The following is a 20,333-nucleotide window of genomic DNA, read 5'->3' as shown; positions in this document are numbered from 1 at the left end:
CATAACATTACTGCGTATGTGCTGTAGCAGCGTCGCGGAGCACTGGGTGCTCACCCCGGCCGCTGTGTGCGTGCAAAGCGCCAAACGTGAACTGAGACACGACCCGTGCACGCTGCAGAGCCCCCAGAGAGAGGCGGGTCGTTCCCCTTTGCTTGCAGAAATTCTCGTTTTCTGCTCAGATCGCTGCTGGGCAGGGATGGCGAGGCTGTGCAGTGCAGGGCAGACCCCGAGTGGGGCTGGGGAGTTGTAAGAATTACGCCCAAGAGAAGACTAATAAACTGAATTTCAGGGTTATTTGCAGCCAGGTCACCCCCTCCCCAGCTCCCAGCTGTATCGAGCCTTTGCCCCCTGCAGCAGACAGTAAAGAGGCGTTTCTAGTGAGGGAGGAGAAAGAAACCCTTTCTGTTTCCAATGGACTTTTAACAAGAGACCCTTTAAAAAAGGGGTTTACTCTTCTTTTTAATATAACCTGTGTCTGGGGCTAAAATCCTGGTGGTACCTTTTAAAAGGCTGGACTTGATTTGTGCTTCATGTCTAATGCCCTGAGGTCCCGTATTGTAAAATCAGCCGGTAAATTCGGGACTTGGTTTTTATTCTTTCACCTACTTAACAGCACCTAAAATTGGGAGGGCACTGTGTGGGTTAAAGGCAGGGGCAGCAGAAGCTCAAGTCCTTTCTCCGGGGGTTTCAGAGCAATGGTTTGGTGGAGGGGCGGCGAGGTCGAAGGGATGCGCTGGGCGGGGGGATCGAGGTGGAGCAAAAGCCCTTTGCTGCACAGCCCAACCCTCCGGCCGTGGGAGCAGGGACACAGGGACACGGGGATGTGGGGGCATGGGGACACGGGGATATGGGGACACAGGGACAAGGGGATGTGGGGACACAGGGATATGGGGACACGGGGACACGGCCCTGCCCAGGATGCCTCTCCCGACAGCCCTTCCCGCTAATCCGTAGGTGGAGCTCTTCTGTCATCTTTTTCTGCTTATGTTGCTAAGAAGTAACCCAGAAATAGCTTCCCCGGGAGGGAAAAAGTGCCTCCCTCAGCAGTTTTGCCAAAGGTGAAATGCTCCGAGCATCCTTTGAAGAACCAAAAGCTGGAGGGCTTTGCTCCAGTGCTGCTCGGGGGGGCGGTGGTGGGGGGTGCGTTTTGATGTCTCTTCCTCCGTCCCCCTCCCCGCCGCAGCACCAAGAAAAGGGTCCAAAATGTCTCCCCTCCCTCCCGCTGATGGCCGCCCTTTCTCTCTTTTCTCCTCTCCAGGTCTGAAACGATGCGGCAGAGCCCCGCCGGCGCTCGGGACCCCACGCCACCCCGGCCCCGGGGAGCCGCTGCCCCTCTCACCGCCCCGGTGCCCATCAGCGGAGGACCATGCCCATGACGGAGGGACGGCAGCTCGCAGCGGGACGGGAAAACGGGGCTCTCTAGCCTTTACCCCCCACCTCGGTATCATGACTGGAGAGACCCAGCATGTTTACACCATCGGCGATACTGAGGCCGGCCGCAAAGACCCCGACAAGGACTTTGGCTTTGAAGGCTGCGGGGAGAAGGATGGGAAGGCGCTCGGCGGGGAGGGCACGTCCCCCTTCCCCGGCCCCAAGGACAAGGAGCCCCACAGCCAGCGGGAAGCCGTGATCCGGCCGCAGCAAGCGGGGAAGATCGACTTCAAGTCCCTCCACCACAAACCCAAGTTCGGCAATGACGGCACCTGGGGAGAGGTCAAGGGCAGCCCCCAGTCTCCCCCCGGCAAGGGTCGAGCCCGCGAGCGCAGCCGGCGCTCAGGGAAGGGCGAGCGGGGCAACCATCAGCTTTACCGGCTCAGCATCGCCGGCGCCCGGCCGAACCCCACCATTGGCATCGCCTACCCCCAGCAGAAGGTGACCCCCCCGAAGAAGCCGGAGGCGAATCACGGCCCCGTAGCCGGCAGCTACCGCTTCCACGTGCCCAGCATCCCCCAGCGCGAGGCCGAGCTCCAGCAAGAAGACATCGGCTTCAGCCGCTGCTTCCCCGATGCCGCCGCCAGCCGTACCTCCGCCAACTATACCTCACAGCCTGCTCCCCGCCACGGCCCCAAGGGGCAGCCCCCCGCCACCGGCATCCCCCTCAAGAGCCCCGGCACCAATGGGCAGCTACATTATTTAGAGTTTCAGGCGAATGGGGCTGACTCCTGGCCTTCCCCGGAGAAGAGTTTTGCTGGTGCTAGCTACGGGATCCCGGTGCAGAAGCCCGGCTCTTTCCCCGAGGGTGGCAAAGCCGGTGCCCACAGTCTGGGGGCTTTGCCGTGCCAATACCCCTTCCAGCTGCTGCACGACTCGGGGAAGGAGCCATACCGCAGCGATGCGGGGAGCCAGGAGTACCTGGACGTGGGGCTCGCCGCCGGCCAGCTGGCTCACGGCGCCTTCGCCTTCCACTCGTCCTCCAGAGAGTGGCACGAGGAGGCACTGAGCGGTGGCTCCTACGAGACCGTGTCCCCTGAGGGCAGGCTCTATGGCTTGCCGCCGCCGCCGCCGCCGTTCCTGCACCCGCCGCCGGCCCCACACCACGGCCCGTTGCCGTGCTGCAAGGGCAGGAGTGAGCATCCCGTCGACCCCAATGGTGCTCTCCCGTCATCTGGTGCTATCGACCAAAACCCAAGCACTTTCCAAGAAAACCAAGCTGTTTTTCCGTCTAGTTTACACTCGCCTAGTATGCCAAAGCCAGTCGGTAAGAGGCAAGCCTCAGCGAAAGACAGTGTCCCCAGCCCGCGGCTGCTGGTCCAGAGCAGCCCTCTGAGAAGGAACATACCACCGAACTCTCTCTCCCAAGTGCACTTTCAGAGCAAAGCCTATTGCAGTTCCCCCGCGGGCAGCACCAGCGCAGGATCCGTGCCTTTCGAGACAAGCATTCCCACTACGGCACCCACCCACCCCAGGCTTGTGCAAGCTTGGGAAGGTGCCACTAAGGCGTTTTCTCCCATGGACCAGAATTCAGCACCTTATTCAAACCCTGTTGGAAACCAGTTCTCATTTGAGTGCCAGTCTGGCCCCGAGCAGAGGCAGCACAGGCAGAAAAATTCCAGGATGCCTTGGCAGCAAATGCACATCACTTCTGCAATGCCCGGTCAAAACAGGCTAGAGCTGTCGAGACAGATCACCAGCCAGAAGCTCCCCTTCCCCCTGGGCACGTCGGAGTGGCAGGGGAGCGGGAAAGCCCAGAAAGGGCCCTCCCTAAATAACTCTCCAGGGTATCACGGCAAAAAGCTCTTGTCAGGAGAGAGCCTTGGCGTCCAGAGGGGAGACCCCAACTCGACGGGCGCTTTCTCTTTCGAAAGTGGGAAGGAGCCGGGGTCTCCCGCCTGCGATTCGAGAAGCAAAGCCCTTTTCTACGGCATGGGTCAAGCAGGTCCTCCTCCTCCCTCCAGGAGCTCGTCGGGCTCAGCGCTGGTCCTGCCGTCAGCCTTGGTGGCTGCCTCCCCTTGCGAGTCCCCGCTGCCATCCCCTGTCCCCAACCCCACCTGCGGCAGCACCTGCTCGTCACTCTCCCCCATGTCCAGCAGCCCGCTCAACCCCAGCTTTGAAGACAGCCAGATGTCCGGAGCGCTGACCCCCTCTCCCTTCTTCCAGCACCCCTGCCATCCCAAGGATGGCAACAAAACTTTCCACCCCTCCGACGTCCTGAGCTCCAGCTCACTTCATTACCACCCCGCAGACTCAGTCAAGTCCTTCCACTTCCCTCCTGATGCCCTGAAAGATGACAACCTCCTGAAATGCGCCCCGGCAAGCCCCTTCCACAAACCCAGCGTGGATGTGGCCAAAGGATGCTCGGATGGGCTGGATGGGGAGCAGCCACCGCCACCGTACTCCTCCCATCACTTGCTGGCCAACTCACTCAGCAGCGCCAGCCTGGATCAGCTGGACGTGCTCCTGACCTGCAAGCAGTGTGACCAGAACTACAGCAACCTCTCCTCCTTCCTGCAGCACCGCCAGTTCTGCGCCTCCCATCCCGCTCCCCAGGGAGAGGGCAAGGATGCTCCCCGGGCAGCCGAGGGGCGGAAAGCCCTCCCCCCGGAGCCCCACAAGCCCCCCAGCCTGGGGCTCTCTCCGGACCCCCAGGCGCATTTGTTGGCGTTAAACAAGAGCGATGACTTCTTGCTGGATGGGGAAAGCAAAAGCGAGGGCAAGGAAGATGCTCTGAAGGGTGGCCTCTTCAACGGCCTCGCCGCCAGCTCCCTGCCGCTCACCGCCTCGGACCTGGACATCGACGACGCCAAGCTGGACAGCCTGATCACCGAAGCCCTCAACGGCCTGGGGTACCAGTCAGATAACCCAGAGATCGACAGCAGCTTCATAGACGTGTTTGCTGACGAGGAGCTGACTGGCATGAAGGCGGCCAGCGGTGGGGTGTCCCACAAGGCGAAGGAAGCCCTGGCCTCGGAGAGCAAATCAAAGCAGGCAGCAGCGGAGGAGAAGGCAGCGGGCCAGCCCAAGGCTGGTAATTCTTATGAGGATGGCCACCCAGGTGAGGAGCAGGCGAAGAGAGGATCAGGAAAGCATCACCTTCACAAGGGGAGGGCTGCACGGAGGTTGGCAGCCCAGGAGACAGATCACGGGGCAGCAGGAACGGAGAGGATGGCCAAGCTGCAGGCGGGCAGGAAGAACAGCATCCCACCAGCCACCACCTCTTCCAAGTCCACCTCCAGCCAAAAGCATCCCAGGAAGCTCAGCCAGGAGCCTCCAACGAAGAGTGACATGGGGCCAGGCGTTGCCACCAAGAGCTCCAAGCCACCCCGGTTTTCCATGAAGGAGATGAAGAAGCGGAAGCCCCGAAGCGGGACGTGGAGCAAGGAGCTCATTCACAAGATTGTGCAGCAGAAGAACAAGCTCCACAAACTGCAGGTGAAGAGCAGCAAGCAGGCACAGTTCCCCCAGGTCACCGAGAGGCTGATGCCAACTGCCAAGGAGGGCAGGTTTCGGGAGTATGACTATGTCTCTGACTCAGATAATGATGGAGCAGAGTGTAGCAAGCTCCGGGGATGGAAAAAGCAAGGCACGGGATTCATTGGGAGGACCAAGCACAGCTTTAGCAAGAAACGCCCAGGAAAAAGTGAGAGAGCCAAGGAGAAAGATCCAGTCTGGAACTACAGCCGGAAAAGGGACAGTCAGAAAAGGGAGGCACAGGAGCATGGGGGTGTCCCAAGCCAGGAGGATGGTGAGAAAGAGGATTGTGCCACAAGAGTCCGAAGACGGAGCAGCCAGTCGTCTACCGGCAGCAACCACAGCGATGGCGTGCCTAGCGAGATGGGCACCAGCCTGCCCCGCACTGATGGGGCCAGCTCAGGCGGCGAGCAGGGAGGCATGCAGAGGAGAAGGCGCTCGGGCAGCCCCGTACGCGTGCCAAGGATACCGCTCAGCCTTGCTGAGGACGGGAACCCAAAGAAGAGCCCGAAGAGCAAAGAGGACTCTCCCAGGGGGAGCAGGCGGTTTGGCTCAGCCAAACCTTTGGTAGCAGCCTCCAGGACCCGTCCAAGTACTCAACCAGAAGTTGCTGTGATGGACTGTGCAAAGGAGGAGCCATTTCCAGAGCCCCAGGACAGGCAGCTGCCCAGCGTGGCCACCTCGGGCAGGAGCCCCATCAGGGTCTCCTGTAAGGAGGGGGCAGAAGACCCCAAAGGAGCAGCGAAGTGCACGGGCGAGGCAGGAGAACCCACCCTGGAGGCTCAGGACTCACCCCAGGTTACCATGGTCAACCAGAAGCATCAGTTTGCTCCTTTTGCAGGCAACGCGATGAAGTACCATGCAGAAGAGCTAATTGCTCCATCCCACGGCGGTAACGAAGCTAGTCCTGGCAATGTGAGTGCTGCCTACTCGGAAGCGGGCATCAAATACTTGAAGGCACACGGGCTCTGTGACGGTCGGAAGGATTATGCCACACCGGTCGCCCCGTACGGGGGAGATGCAGTGGGGATGATGCTCACTGCCAAGGCGCCCGATCCATACGTCAGCAGCGACAATGCGTTTTTTGATCCCAAAGGCCTTCCCGGTCACTACGATGACAATCTCTTCTCAAAGCCCCCAGCCTTGGGCTCCTCGCACATGGATGACATGTACTTATGCCGGGATGACATCAACGCCAGCTCCTTTGAGCAGAAGCATGCCAGCATCTCCCCTTACGCCGCAGAAACGCCGCAGGGCAAGGTCTCCTCCCCTCTCAGCTTCGATTCCTCTTCAATATTTGGAGAGCTTCCCGTCACTGAGTTCGATCCGCCGCTGTACGAGAGCGTTTCTGGGAGCAAGGATGGTTATGTGACAGCGTTCACCTGTCCTGGCAACCCCCCCAGCAAGCCGCTGCCGTTTGAGCAACCGTATCCGCCATTCATGCCGGAGAAAGACTGGTCCCTTATGGAGGAGGTGGCTCCGATGCTGCCAGAAGACATGACTCAGTTCCACAGCCTTTCAGTGGAGAAGCCACTAGCCAAGAAATTCCCCGAGGAAGGACCTGTCCCCACCAGCCAACTCTCCCTGCCACTGCCAGACAGGATAACGGATTATAACGTGACTTTTATGAACAACATATCGGACGACGAGCTGGAGATCAAGCGATTGGTCACAGAGCTGGAAAGTCAACTGCAAACCAGCAAGCTGGATAACGAGGCATCCGTTGCCCTTCAGAAACCCGAGCAACACGTTGCTGCCCATCTGCAAGGACAGGCGGCCGAGCAATTCCCACCACTGCCGGTTGAGCAAGAAACAGGCCATGAGAAAGGACTGTTTTTGGCAGATGAGCTGGGCAGTTCAAGCCTCTGCATCAGGGAGAGGCTGGGAGGAGAGAAGCCGGCCATCACGAGCACCCGTGGAGACTACGAGAGACCCAGGGAGCCCTGGCCCTGCCCCGTGGAGCTGGGCTCGCTGGAGGTAAGGATGTGCACGCCAGCCCCGCTCACCGCAGACCGTTTCTGCTCCAAAGACAGCGGCGAGCAGCTCCAGGAAACTGTGGGTGCTGAGGAAAGCGACCTCGGAAAGATGGAAAATGGGTCTTCCTCCAGAAGTCTGCCTGGCTCGTGCACGCCAGACCAAACAGAGGCTCCCGTCTACGCCGCCCCCATGACAAAAAGCCCTTCTGTTGTCACCAACTCCATGTTCCCCAAGACCCTGGAGGCAGCAGAAGTGTCCAAAGATCCCCTGCCATCCCTGCCATGCCAGCACGGTGCCAAGAGCTTCCCTTTGCCAGGGAAAGCAGATGAAAGCTTTGCTGATGCTGCAGAGCTGGAGAACTTTGATGCCCATCTTCCAAACCGTAAACCTGAATTTGGCTTTCAGCAGGGTCCCACCCCAGCCTTGGATCTCGCCTTTTCACCTCACATCAAAGAGGTCTCAGATACAGAAGAAAGACCTTTAAGCAAGCCTGAGTCACCCAAAATGGTGAAAAGCACCGTGGACTTCAAAGGGGATGGTGGTGGGTCTTCATTGATGGAAGAAATGGAGGAGAGGAAGAGCCCCACCACCCATCCAGCCCCTGGACCCAGCGACAAAGCCATCAAGCAAAAAGTACTGCTGTTCGAGATGCTGAGTCTGCCCAAGGAGAGCAACTGCGGCTCCCAACAGACGTTGGCATCCCAGGAGACAGCTGCCAACCCACTGCAGCAGCTCCAGCTCTTCGTTGCCCGAACAGTGAAGAGCAACGAGGAAGAGCTGTTGATGCCGTGCTTCCCCATGCTGCTTGCTCCCAGCCACCCCTCTACCACCGCTCGTGTCCAGACGGAGCAGAAAGAGGAGAGCAGCGGTGCCTTGGAAGGGGAAAATCGGACATACTGTCCTGCCCAAGGGGAGGGGAATGTCCCCATTGGAGGCAACGTGGAGAATATTGCTGCTCCAGCAAAAGAGGCTGCGCTTTTCTCTGGTGGACGTGAGCAGCTGGAGTCATTCGGTGCCATGGGCTCTTACCATGCAAAACAATCCATGTTTGCAAAGCCAGAGCTGCAAAATAATGTAATGGAGCTGCAGCACTTAGCAAATGAACATGCAGAGCCGAATGACATTAATATCCGTGCAGATGGTGTTTCCCAAGAGCGTAATGACCTCTCGCCACTCAAAAACACAGCGGTGACCCCACTGCCAGGGCAAGGGAAGAAAGCTGATCAGCTCATGGAAGAACAGGAGCAAGATAAAAACAAAGCAACCTTGGCATTTAAAAAACATGAGCAATCCCATTTAAGCTGTAGTTTGCTCGAGAAAGAAACGCTGGGCAGCGCAGCAGCAGAGAGGCTGGAAAGGAGTCAGGTGGGGCAGGGGGCACAGCCCCTGCACAGTGCTCCCACAAGTCCCACCAGCCCCCCGGGTCCCTCCAAGGAGGATCTCTACCAGGATCACCCCTTGGTGCCAGAGATGAAAGCCAGCGCAGTCAGTGCAAAGGTTCCCAGAGAAGGAAATGGCAAGAAGAAGTCCCCCAGTGGCTGTCATTACATGGGCGAATCTCCAGCCAGCTTGCCCTTGCCGACCAATTTTTCTCACCCCAAATGCTTGCAAAGCGGTGGGGCCGAGGGAGGAGAGGTCTCTGGCTTCAGCACTCAGGTCTCAGATGAGAAGAAATACGGCACGTCCCTGCTTAACACGTCGAGTTCATTCATCATGAAGAACTGTCCTCCCGAGGCCAACAGCCATCGCATCCATCATCCCACCGTGGGCCCAGTAGAGCAAGGGACGTGGAAAAGGGCACCCACCTTCCCTCCCTCACTGCATCACTGCAGGGCTGCACCAATGGAGGTGGTCGAGGATGGTCACCATCACCTGCCTGATGGTGTTTTGGGCAACTACGGACTACCTGAAGGAGAAGGGACGGTGAGACCCTGTGCTCTGCTGCACGCTGATGGTCTGGTGAGCTCTGCCTTGGAGACGAATGGTCCCCAGAAACCACATGGGAAGGACTGCTCTCTTCCCTGCTCACCACCTTTCAACCAAAAGGATGTTGGGAAAGAGGTGCCCGAAAGCAGCGGTGCGGTGCTGTCAAGCTCACATTTTCAAGAAGCCCAAGCAGGCATCGTCACAGATATGGTCATTAACTGCATTCCTTCAGAAACCCAAGATTATCCAACCCAGCCCGCAACAGATCTTCTGCCGATCAGAGAAAGAGAGGTAAACCTCAATCAAGAGAACAAGCTTGAAGACTGCTCTGGTGATGGAAATAAGCATCAAAGTGAACCAGAGGCTTTGTCCAATGGTTTTGTTGTGCAACAGGTGCCAGCTGCTGTCAATAGTGGTCTTACATGGACTGGAGATCTTGGTCCTGCTGAATTAAATGGCCACGAGTTTTCAGAGGCAGCAGAGGTGAGACTTGGTCTTTCCAAAACCACAGAGAGTGGAGGAAAGAGTTTAAGAGGAGAGAAACCCAAAAGCCCTGGGGCTGGAGAAGCTGGGAGTCGTGTGTTAAGCAATGTGGGCCAAGGAGAGGGCAACATGCGCAACAGTACTGCAAACCGTTCCCAAAATGAACTTCACAAAGAGAAGAAGCCGAATGGGCTCCCGGTGACCTGTGACATTTGTTCAGCTTCTTTCCGGTCCAAGCCTGGCCTGACCAGGCACAAAGCTGTCAAACACCAGGTGAAGAACAGTGGCGTACCACAGCCCAGCAAGACTCCCAGGTCCACTTTGATTCCTGCAGACAAGACATCAAAAGCAGCCCAAAAGGTGCCCAGGAGGAGCCTGAAGGCTTCAGTCAAAGAGAAAACCTGCAGCTCACAGATGCCAACCACCAACGTTGACCACATCCCCAAGAAAATATGCCCAGACCTGGAGAAAGAGCCCAGCACACAGATGCAAGAAGTGGTCAGCAGAGTGCTCAGTGACCTCAGCGTGATCTCCTTCGAGATGTCCCAGGAGCTGCACGGCACACGTGTTCTGCAGAGGGAGATGAAGACAAAGGGACCGCGCTCAGAGACAAGGGGAGCAGGTGAGGTGGCGGCTGGGAAGCTGGACCCAGGACGGCAAGCCAAGAAGGGAGAAAAGGGCAGAAGGAGCCAAACCAAAGATCCTGGAGAGGTGAACAGTAATTCTGAAAAGAAGCTGAACAGGAAAGTGAGACGAAGGAAAGCAAAGGTATTTCCCAGCAGAAATGAGCCCGATGGTCCATGTGAGCTGGAGAAAAATGCAGGTCCTCCCCCTGCTGTCCTCAGCTCCGGTTTGCCCAGGATCATGGAGGGCTTGCACGAGCCAGGTGGTTGCATCTCCACAGAGGAACAAAATAGGTCTGACTCATCCCAGCACTCTCAAAAAGCTAAACAGTCCCCTTGTGCAGCCGAGCTCGCAGAGGACCTGGGTGAAAGGATGGTGTCTTCAAAGGAGACAGTCAGCAAGGAGTCAGTAACAGGCACAGTCACCTGTCCCAGGGAGGTGGAAGATCCAAAGGGAGTGGAAGACACACAGGCTTGCAAAACGTGGGTTAGCGGGTTTGTGAAGCAAGTAGAGAAGGGATTGGGCAAGGTAGGCAAAGAGCAGCATCGTGGTGCTGATGGCGCGGAGAAAGTGGATGCTGAGACAGGAGACAGTCCTGCAGCTGGCAGCAGCACTGGGAACCAAAATGGTGCTCCACAGGATCCCATGGCTCCTGCTGAAGAAGGTCTGCCGCTGGAGACGTGTGATTCAGAAACCACCCAAAAGGCTCCTGGACAAGGCGCTCTGCAGCCTGCGCCAGGTACCAGCCCTCCTCCTGCAGAGCCAAAGCAATGGGCAAAGTCAGACATGCCACTGGGCAGAGAGCACTGCATGGAGAGCGCAGCCATCTCAGACCTCCAGAGCTTGTTTGATGATGACTCCACATTCTCCCAGCTGTTCCCCCGCGATGACCAGTTCATCCGGAGAAAGTGCACACGGGTCTATGGGAAGCGCAGCAAGAAACCCAAGCCCGTAAACGAGGTCAACCTCCGTCCAGCAGGTGCCATCGACCTCTTCACGATCCGATTAGCTTCTGACCTCAGCGAAACCAGCTCTTTCTGTGTCACCAGGGAGGACCCTGGCGAATACGAAACCATCTCTGTTGATGATGCCTTAATGCTAAACATGTGTCACGGCAGCAAGGCGAAGAGCGGAGATGCTGCTCCCAGCGGATCTAAAAGCATTGCACTGAGGTTGGACTGCGAGAAGACCGACCAAGGGAAGGAGGACATTGACCTGGAAGACAACATGCTAACCTTCTTGTGCCAAAACAGCCAAGTGGACAACGTCCCCAGCTTGAACATCTGGGGGAGCCTGGAGAAGGAGGGAGAAAGCCTCTCTGCTGAGGACATGTTTGAGCCTTTAATGGACCTTGAGGATGAGCACTCGCTCAGAGAAGCGAGCTCCGAGCTCCCCGACCTGGCAGAGGAGCCCTACGATGGCAAGGCTAACGAAGATTCAGACTCTCCCGAATTTCATACCATCGACATCGAGATGCTGAATGCGAAGCTGAAAATGAGAGACATGTGCTTCTTCGGCCCTTGCGAAGATCTTCCTGGCCATGGGGAGGACAATGCTGTGAGTTTCAAGCCAAAGCCAGGCCAGCACAGCAAGCACAGAAGTAAGCTAGAAGATGGGAAGCTGGGGAAAAACCGCAATGAGATAACCATCAAGGCCAAAGACAAGCAGTACAAATGCAAAGTCTGCTTCCAGTGGTTCCTGACATTAGGGGAGCTGGACTTCCACAAGCTCTCCCATAACCCTTCCCCTCCCCCTACCTGCTACATGTGTGTCCAGCGCAAATTCAGCTCCCGGGAGCAGCTGAGGGACCATCTGAAGGAGAAGCATGCCAAAAACAAAGCCGGTCTGTGGGCTTGCGGGATGTGCCTAAAGGAGATCTCCGACGTCTGGATGTACAACGAGCATCTCCGGGAGCATGCCACCCAGTTTGCTCGCAAGGGGCAAGCACAGAAGTCCGTGATGGGCCTGCCAGCCTGCTTCGGTGAGGACAATGCTGCTGTCACCCACTTCCTCAACACCATCATGTATCGGAAGTCCAGCAGGTCGTCCCGGCACGCCGACCCCAGCAGCAAGCATGCGGTTAGCAGAGAGAGCAAGAGCCCCAAGGAGCTGCCCCTCGAGCAGGAGGCCAAGGTGATGAAAGACCCCTTGGAAGGCAACGTCAAGGTGAAGCCACCAGCACCCAGCTCCTCTAAAGCATCCGCCAGTTCATCTCCAGAGCATATGGCAAAAAGCGAAGGGGCCTCGAAATCTGTCCCCATGCACCCAGACTGCAAGGATCCTTCCAGAGACTGTCATCACTGTGGCAAACAGTTTCCCAAACCCTTCAAGCTCCAGCGGCACTTAGTCGTGCACAGTTTACAGAAGATTTACTTGTGCCACAAGTGTCCGATGTTCTACCAGGAGACCAAAGAACTTCGAAACCACCTCAGCCAGGAGCACGGGATAGTTGAGGAGCAGGAGATCAAGCACACCACCCTGTACGCCTGCGAGCTCTGCGCAGACGTCATGCACGTTATCAAGAAGTCCTTCATCTGCAGCATGTGCAACTACACCTTCTCCAAGAAAGAGCAGTACGACCGGCACATGGAGAAGCACCTGGCGGGAAGTGACAAGACTTTCAAATTCAGAGGGGTCATGAGGCCTGGCGTTGCCTCCAGGGAGGGCAGGGAGAAGGTGAAAGAAGACGGCTCTCTCCGGGAGGGCATGCCACCGAGCAAGAAGAGGAAGGTTGCTCACCACAGCAGCTCACTCCCACGCGGCTCGCCTGTCCAGCTGGACCACACTAGTGACCTTCAGCTGGTAGAGGCTGCCAGCCCCAGCCTGCAGGCTCCCACTGACTCCTTCCCTACAGTACCTGGTGAACCGGGAGCACCCCAACCCTCCGTGAAGACAGAAGACCTGGTGGGTGACTTCTCTGACCTCCTGGCAGAGATGGAGAAATCCCAGTTTGACACCCTGCCTCCACCACCCTGCCTCTCCCCGTCTTTGCCACAGGCAGCGGCGAGCAGCCCAGAGCTTGGCCATATCACTGCCCTGTCTATCGAGGAGCTGGAGAAAGGAGCGTTTGACGGGAAACCACTTCCTTTCTTGGACTCACCTGAGTTTACCATTGACCTTGCTGGCTTGGCTTGTAACCAGGCCACAGACCAAAAACTTTCTCCTCCACACCTCACCGAGAAACGTGGCTACGCCGATAGCCATAAAAGAACAAGCGTAGACAGCAAAGATGAGTATATAGTGGGTGTGCTGGAAAATCCCAATGCAGCCACCGATGCTGTGGATGGGATTCCATTTCTCCAGCTCACCAAGAAGGTCTCAGAACTTCCTTCCCCACAGGCAGAGATTCCACCGGCCAAGGAGACCCACAGGACACTGTGGGGCAACCCCAGTGCCAGTGATGCCTCTTCTTGGGAAGGTGCATCTAAGACCACATCTCCGGAGGCTGCCCACCACCCCCTGCCCCTGAAGGACAAGACAGGTTCACCCACGCTGAACAGGGCTGCCAAAGATTCGGTCCCGCAGAAGAAGACCACGGGTAGCCAACCCAGCAGCGAGGCTGCTCCTGGTATGGACAGTCCCGGCGGCAGCACTGAGGAGGGCCAGCAGCCCATCTCAGGGAGGGAGAAAGCCATGCCCGAGCCCAAGGACAGCAGTGCTAATGCCAAGGACCAAGGCATCAACCCAAGCAAATCCACCGGCCACCAGCCCAGAGGCGAGGCGGCCAGCAACGCCGCGAGACACGGGCACGTGGAGCCGAGCAAAGCCGCCGGCAAGCTTCACCCCAAGAGGCGGAAAGAGCACAAGTCCTTGAGCCATCGGAGCAGCTCCGGCTCCCGAGAGAACATGGAAGGAGAAGGGAAAAAGAAAAAAGCCCGAACCCCGTGCCCAGGGAGGAGCGACAGCACCAGCGAACTCAAACGCGCTGGCTGGAGCAACGCCGAAGCATCTGCCCTCTCCCCCGGGAGGAGGGAGACACACTGCAACAAAGTGGTACCCAAGCCCAAAACGGGCACCCACCTGAAGAAGATGGTCCTGGACACTTACAATCAGAAGAAGGGAGAGCTCCGTCACGCCAACGGGGACCTGAAACGCAGGAAGGCCATTCTGGGGAAGAGCCTCCATCAAGTGTTGGCCAAGGGGCCGGCACCGTCCCCGCGCGGTTCCTTGCACAGCCCGCGTGCCGCCCGGGGTGCCAAGCCGGCCGGCTCGGCCAGCTACCGCACCGCCGAGTCCCAGAACAACCTGCTAAGCCAACTCTTTGGGCAAAAATTAACTAGCTTTAAAATTCCTTTAAGAAGAGATACTTCAGAGTAATTTATGGAAGTGACTTATGATGATCCTCAGCTGCTTTCATGGGGTTTGCAAGGGAAAAATTATCAAAGCATTAAATTCGTTTGTGTAGCATGATTTCTCTGTCTAGCTTAAATGAACTTGCACTGCAGCCTCTGTGAAATAGTTTGCTTTGTGTCTACTAATCTACTTTAATTCACCTGATTTATCATGCAAATGCTAGAACTTTGATGTTGCTGATGATTTTCATGAACTGAAATTGTAATCGCTTTGGGCAGACGGAATCGTCGAGAGCAATTGCTTTATTGCAGAAGTGCTGAGGTTATAAGGATACTTGCAAATCTCAGACCCTTTTGAGACTGTGTCTGTGTTATCTTTGTACAAAGTACTTGAAGAGATGAACTTCATTCCATAGACGTCTTATTCATAAGGTGCAGTACACTGTAGAAAGCAAATTTTTTTTTTAAAGATTTTGCACAAATAATCCCGTACAATTCATTTAATTGGGAGTTGGCCTCAGAGATGATACAATTAAAAAAAAAAAAAAAAGGAAAAAAAATTAAATTAAGAATCGAGTGTCCTATATTTTGACAGCCATCCCTATGAATTTGTTTCTACATCGTCAAGAGAATAACGAACTGGCTCTGGGGCTGCCGGGGCTGTCGGAGCCCTTCAGAGGATGCTGCCACTCTTTGACCACTGTAGACGATGTAACCGGAGGAGAGCCGCCACCGCGAGCAAACTGCACCTTGACACTTGTGACAAACTCTGATTTTTTAGGGGTTTTATTTTTTTTTTTTTTGTGCGTGCGTGTGTGTGTGTGTGTTTTCTTTTTGTTTGTGGCGGGGAGGGGGTTTTTTTTGCGCAATGACAAAACTGTGCCAATTTACCACACCGAACCGGCACCGTCCGAGTGCCCTCGACGGTATCACTTCTAAACTATCTTACTGTATTGAGTTAGTGGCTATATAGGTATCCGCTTTTTACTATGCAGTTACTGGTGCTATTCTTCTTTTGTAATGTGAATACAGACTTCCTTGATTGACAAACAAAAGGGAACCATTAGGAAGAAGCCGTTACCTGTAAAAGAAAAGGAAGCAGGAAAAAACAAAAAAAAATCTTTAAAAATCCAACTTTAGGGGAAAAAAAAATCCTGTATGCTGGTACTCCGTAGTGTCGAAAAGGTTACGTCACGTTAAACGAGCACGTTATACAACCGAACTTTTGAACCGGAAAGAAATCTCAGGTGCAAACGAGGACATAGAAGATAACTAAATACTATTGAAATACTCCCAAGTCAAGGAGGTGAAGTAATGCACTGATGTGATATGAACAGTCAGAGTACTTTGCGTCTGTCCTGCAATTATTTTTTGTTTTGTTTTAGATTTAAAAGGAAAAAAAAGAGGCTTTATTCTGTTAATATGTATCTTTACAATTCTTTGTATTGTATAAAAATATTGTAGGTAATTTACCTTGGGTGCAATGTGTTCTGTCAAAAGTTTTTATTTTGATATTTTGTCAGAGAAGCAGAGAGAGAGCAGGAAACGCCGTTTTATGATGTTGTATGTGTGCTTTTAAAGTGCCTCTTTAATATTGTTAAATAAAGTATGAGATGAAAATATGGGGTGGTACTGTAAAATCATACATAATTAATCTTTTCAAATATATTCCAATATTTTCACAGAAATTCCCTGTCTGTGTGATGTTTGTGGGATGACCCTCCCTGGTTGTGTCCCGTGCCCCGCGGTCCCCTCCTCCCGCGCACATCTCTAACCAAACGATGGTAATTTCTAATTGACAGTTGGATGCTCTCTACGCCATCCTGGTGTCCTCTGTAAAGTGGCTGCGGGAGGACGTTGGTGCCGCTGCCATCATCTTGCAGTCATTTGCAAAGGACTGGAGCTTCTCAGTGGTGAGGATGCTCGTACATCTCCACTTCCCCACTGCATCTTGCCCAAGTGCTACTCATGGCGTGAGTGTCTTGTCCCGGGGGCTGGAAAAAAGCCCAACGTGATGGTGATGGCCCAGTTTGGTCATCACCAGTTGATGATGGTGATGGCCCAGTGTGGTCATCACCAATTGATGATGATGATGGTCCAGTTTGATCATCACCAGTTGATGATGGTGATGGCCCAGTTTGGTCATCGCCAGTTGGTGATGGTGATGTTGATGACCCAGTTTGGTCATCACCAGTTGATGATGGTGATGGCCCAGTTTGGTCATCACCAGTTGATGATGGTGATGGCCCAGTGTGGTCATCACCAATTGATGATGATGATGGTCCAGTTTGATCATCACCAGTTGATGATGGTGATGGCCCAGTTTGGCCATCGCCAGTTGGTGATGGTGATGTTGATGACCCACTTTGGTCATCACCAGTTGATGATGGTGATGGCCCAGTTTGGCCATCGCCAATCGGTGATGGCGATGGTGACGGTCCAGTTTGATCATCCCCAAGTGATGATGCCGATGGCCCAGTTTGGTCATCACCAATTTGTCCTCAAGCTGACCTCTGCCAAGACAGCGCTGAGGTCTGAAGGTAGGAGTCTGACACAAAGCCGGGCATATTATATTCTTTAATTACTGTTGCAATCATAACATTTAAACGCTGTCAATGAGAGATAGCTCCTAACCGCAGGCTAGAATCCTTGCCACTTGGGGCTTGTAACTAAAACTGCAGGATTAATTTGATTAATTGATAGAATTATTTTCCAAACTACTCTTTTGTTTATGGAGGCTTAAAATGCTTGCCGCCTGCACCCTCCTGGTGTGTTGCAGAGTGGAGATAAAGTGGCTGAAAATAATTAGTATGGCTTAATTTAGGGAAAAAAATAACCTCAAAAGAATTTTGCAGAAAATTTAAGGCAGCACATTTTACTTTGTTTTGGCAGGAAATATTATGGAGCTGGAAATGGGATTTTTATGTTTTCCTCCCACTGTATTTCACCAGGGCTGCAAACCTACAGGGCAGAGGAGTATTTCATGCCTGGTTGTTACTGTAGCTCTCCCGCACGTCCAGATTCAGAACCCAGGCACCTGGCAATGAAGTTCCCCGGAGCCACAGGTTTGCTGCAGGGGAGGGGACGCGTCCCAGGGCCCTGGGCAGGGTGTGGGGACACCGACCTAGAGCAGCACCCACGTCCCCACGGGCCACGAGCAACGCTCGCCTCGGTACCGCTCCCTCCCGAATGCTGCTCCCCGCGGAGATGCTGGCATCATCCCTGCAGCCCTGAAGGCTGAAATATTTAATTCTTCCCTTTCCCCTCTAAGTGAAAGAGGTTTTTTTTTTTTTCCCCCCATCCTTTCCCCCCTGCTCTCACCCACATCCCCCTCCCACGGTCCCAGAGCCCACTGAGCAGGCGACCCCCCCCATCCGTCAGCTCCCCTCAGCTCCCCCGGGTTTGCCGAGTCCTGCATTATCCGGCAGCGCTCGACACTTGGAAGGTTGCAGGAGGCCCCCGTCGTCGTAATTCCAGCCAGGAAAGCAAAGCCGGGCGGCTTCTCCCGGCTGCACATTAACTCGCTGCTCAGCGGGTGCCGGAGCGGGGGGCACCCATGGGACCCAGCACGTGTGGGGGTCCCAGGGCTGCACCCCACCGGGATGCGTGGTGGGTTTGCAGCATCCTCAGCCCCAATCCACACCCTTCCCGGATGGGGACGGCCCTGCAGCTGGCCCGGGGGGGTGTTGCAGTGTGCCTGGGGCTGAACGGAGGGTGCCTGGCGTCGCACAGAGGCCCTATGGGGATTTCTCCTCTTCTTGCCACCTCCCTAAATTTTCCACAAGCTGCTGTTTGCTCTTCAAGCCCCCCCCCAAATCCAGCCAGCCTTTCTTCTCAGCCACACGCCCAAGTTTCTGAGCTGGAGGTGCTTTAAGCCTCTCTGTAAAGCCCAGAGGATAACGGGATCCACCATGGTTGTCACGCTGCTTGCAGGGGCTAAAGATTTATATATATTTTTTGTTGCTCTTGAGTCAAATCTGGCCATTCCTTGCACAGCAGGAATTTTAAACCCCAGCTCCCACGTTCCCCTGGCCGTACGTGCGTGACGGGGACCACACGCTCCCTCAGGCTCCTGCATCCCCTGATGATGAATTGCCTTCAGGCGGGGAAACCCCGAGCTCGGGCGGCTGTGGGGTGCGGGGACGGCAGCTTTGGGGGAGCCGAGGGGATAACACAGGAGCAATGCACCCGCCATCCCACCAGCAGCGATGCCCCTCGAGCTGCAGCCCAGCTTCGGGCTGGGGGGGATCAGCCCTTTGCTGAGTTAGAGCATCGTCCCTGTAGCAGGAGATCAACAGGGAGGGGGGGAAATAAGCACTGAGCAATCCCAGCCTTGAGTTTGGGGCGTGGGGACCGCTCATCCGCACGTTCCCACCGGGTTTTAGTGGCATCCAGCATCATTCTGCATCATGCGTTCTAATCCAAAAACCTTCGTGCTGCCACTGCGACTCCCAGGAGCCCCAAATCCTGCAGCAGCATCTCTGCACAGGACATGCCCAAGCCGTGCCCAAGCCGTGCCTAAGCCGTGCCCAAGCCATGCCCAAGCCGTGCCTAAGCTGTGCCCAAGCTGTGCCTAAGCCATGCCCAAGCCGTGCCTAAGCCGTGCCCAAGCCGTGCCCAAGCCGTGCCCAAGCTGTGCCCAAGCCGTGCCTAAGCTGTGCCCAAGCTGTGCCTAAGCCATGCCCAAGCCGTGCCCAAGCCGTGCCCCAGCCATGCCCAAGCCGTGCCCAAGCCGTGCCTAAGCCGTGCCCAAGCCGTGCCTAAGCCATGCCCAAGCCGTGCCTAAGCCGTGCCCAAGCCGTGCCCAAGCCGTGCCCAAGCCGTGCCCAAGCTGTGCCCAAGCCGTGCCTAAGCCGTGCCCGAGCCGTGCCTAAGCCGTGCCCAAGCCGTGCCCCAGCCATGCCCAAGCCGTGCCCAAGCCGTGCCTAAGCCGTGCCCAAGCCGTGCCCAAGCCGTGCCTAAGCCATGCCCAAGCCGTGCCCCAGCCATGCCCAAGCCGTGCCCAAGCCGTGCCTAAGCCGTGCCCAAGCCGCAGAGGGCCCCGGGCTGCAGGCAGCTGCCTGGGGCTGAGCTGCAGGCAGGTGACAAGTGGCACCCGGGGCCAGGTTCTCCTGCCGGTAGGTGGCAGGGCCCCTCCGCAGTGCACCCAGCACCCAGCCCGGCGGGTCCTGGCCTGCCCGCAGGCAGGGGAACCGAGGTGCCATCCCTCCCTCTTGGGATAAAAGGGAAAAAAAAAAACAAACCCCAAACCCTAAACCGTGAGGTTTTGCAGCTGGAAATAGCTGTTTCTGCAGCCCCGGAGGAGCCCTGCCAGGGGACGGTGCCACCGGCTGGGGCAGCCCGTCATCCCGTGGGCACCCAGACCCCCTCGGGGTGCTCGGTGCAGCACCCAGCATCGCCGCCACCCGACCCTTACCCATGAAATATGGCCGAGGCAGCGCCTTAGCTTTTCCCATTTACATTCCTCCGCCGCCACCTCCTCTGCCTACGTCTCTAATAATATCACCCCAGATTAATTGGCACTAATACAAATGTACACAGCTCCATAAAAAGATGTCACCTCGCTCACAATGGGGGAAACGGCTGCTTGCGCATTATCTCTGCTCTGCAGGCGTGTAATTCACTCCTCGGGAAAACACGCTATTTATTCTGTTACCCTATAACAATCTCTCTGCAAACACAACGGGATTGGGGGGGGGACGGGGACAGAAAAACACCCGGCTGTGTCGCTGTCACCTGCCACATGTCGGTTGTCCCCACGCAGGGGGACCCACGGGTGTGTGTCCCCCCCACACACACACACACACGGCGGGGTGACGGGACGGGGAGATGCGGGATTCGGGGGACGTCCCCACGCAGGGGATGCGGCCCTTGGCCCCGGCGTTGGTTGATGCGGCTGCAAATTCTCAGGCCTGGGCGGGGGGGGAGGGGGGGGATCCAAGAGGCTTTGGAATGGTGCCAAGAAGCTGATTAAAAGGACACTGGCGAGGAATGTCCAAGGGGAAGGACTGCAACCTGTTTCCTCCTGCACACCCGTGTTCCGCACCCGCCAGCTCCGTCGAGGCTTTTTTGGCTTCTTACGGCAGGGGTGACGTGCAGCCCCCCCCCAGCCCCGAGGGGGGT

General features: G+C 56.1%; 1 protein-coding gene across 10 annotated transcripts in view; it reads left to right on the top strand.

Annotated features, from left to right (window-relative positions):
• The window catches only part of ZNF469 (zinc finger protein 469), a 154,556-nt gene extending 138,658 nt beyond the window's left edge, over positions 1–15,898 (top strand). For all 10 annotated transcript variants that reach the window (XM_075765747.1, XM_075765749.1, XM_075765748.1 and 7 more), the window contains one exon: positions 1,259–15,898. In XM_075765747.1, coding sequence (XP_075621862.1) covers positions 1,447–14,235 — 12,789 coding nt within the window. In that variant the 5' untranslated portion in view covers positions 1,259–1,446 and the 3' untranslated portion in view covers positions 14,236–15,898. The remainder of the gene's footprint in view (positions 1–1,258) is intronic.
• Positions 15,899–20,333: the final 4,435 nt, after the last annotated feature.

The sequence above is a fragment of the Balearica regulorum genome, chromosome 13 (genome assembly GCF_011004875.1).
Source record: "Balearica regulorum gibbericeps isolate bBalReg1 chromosome 13, bBalReg1.pri, whole genome shotgun sequence".
NCBI lineage: Eukaryota > Metazoa > Chordata > Aves > Gruiformes > Gruidae > Balearica > Balearica regulorum.
The sequence above is the reverse complement of the archived record's forward strand: the minus strand, read 5'-3'. Positions and strand labels throughout refer to the sequence as shown.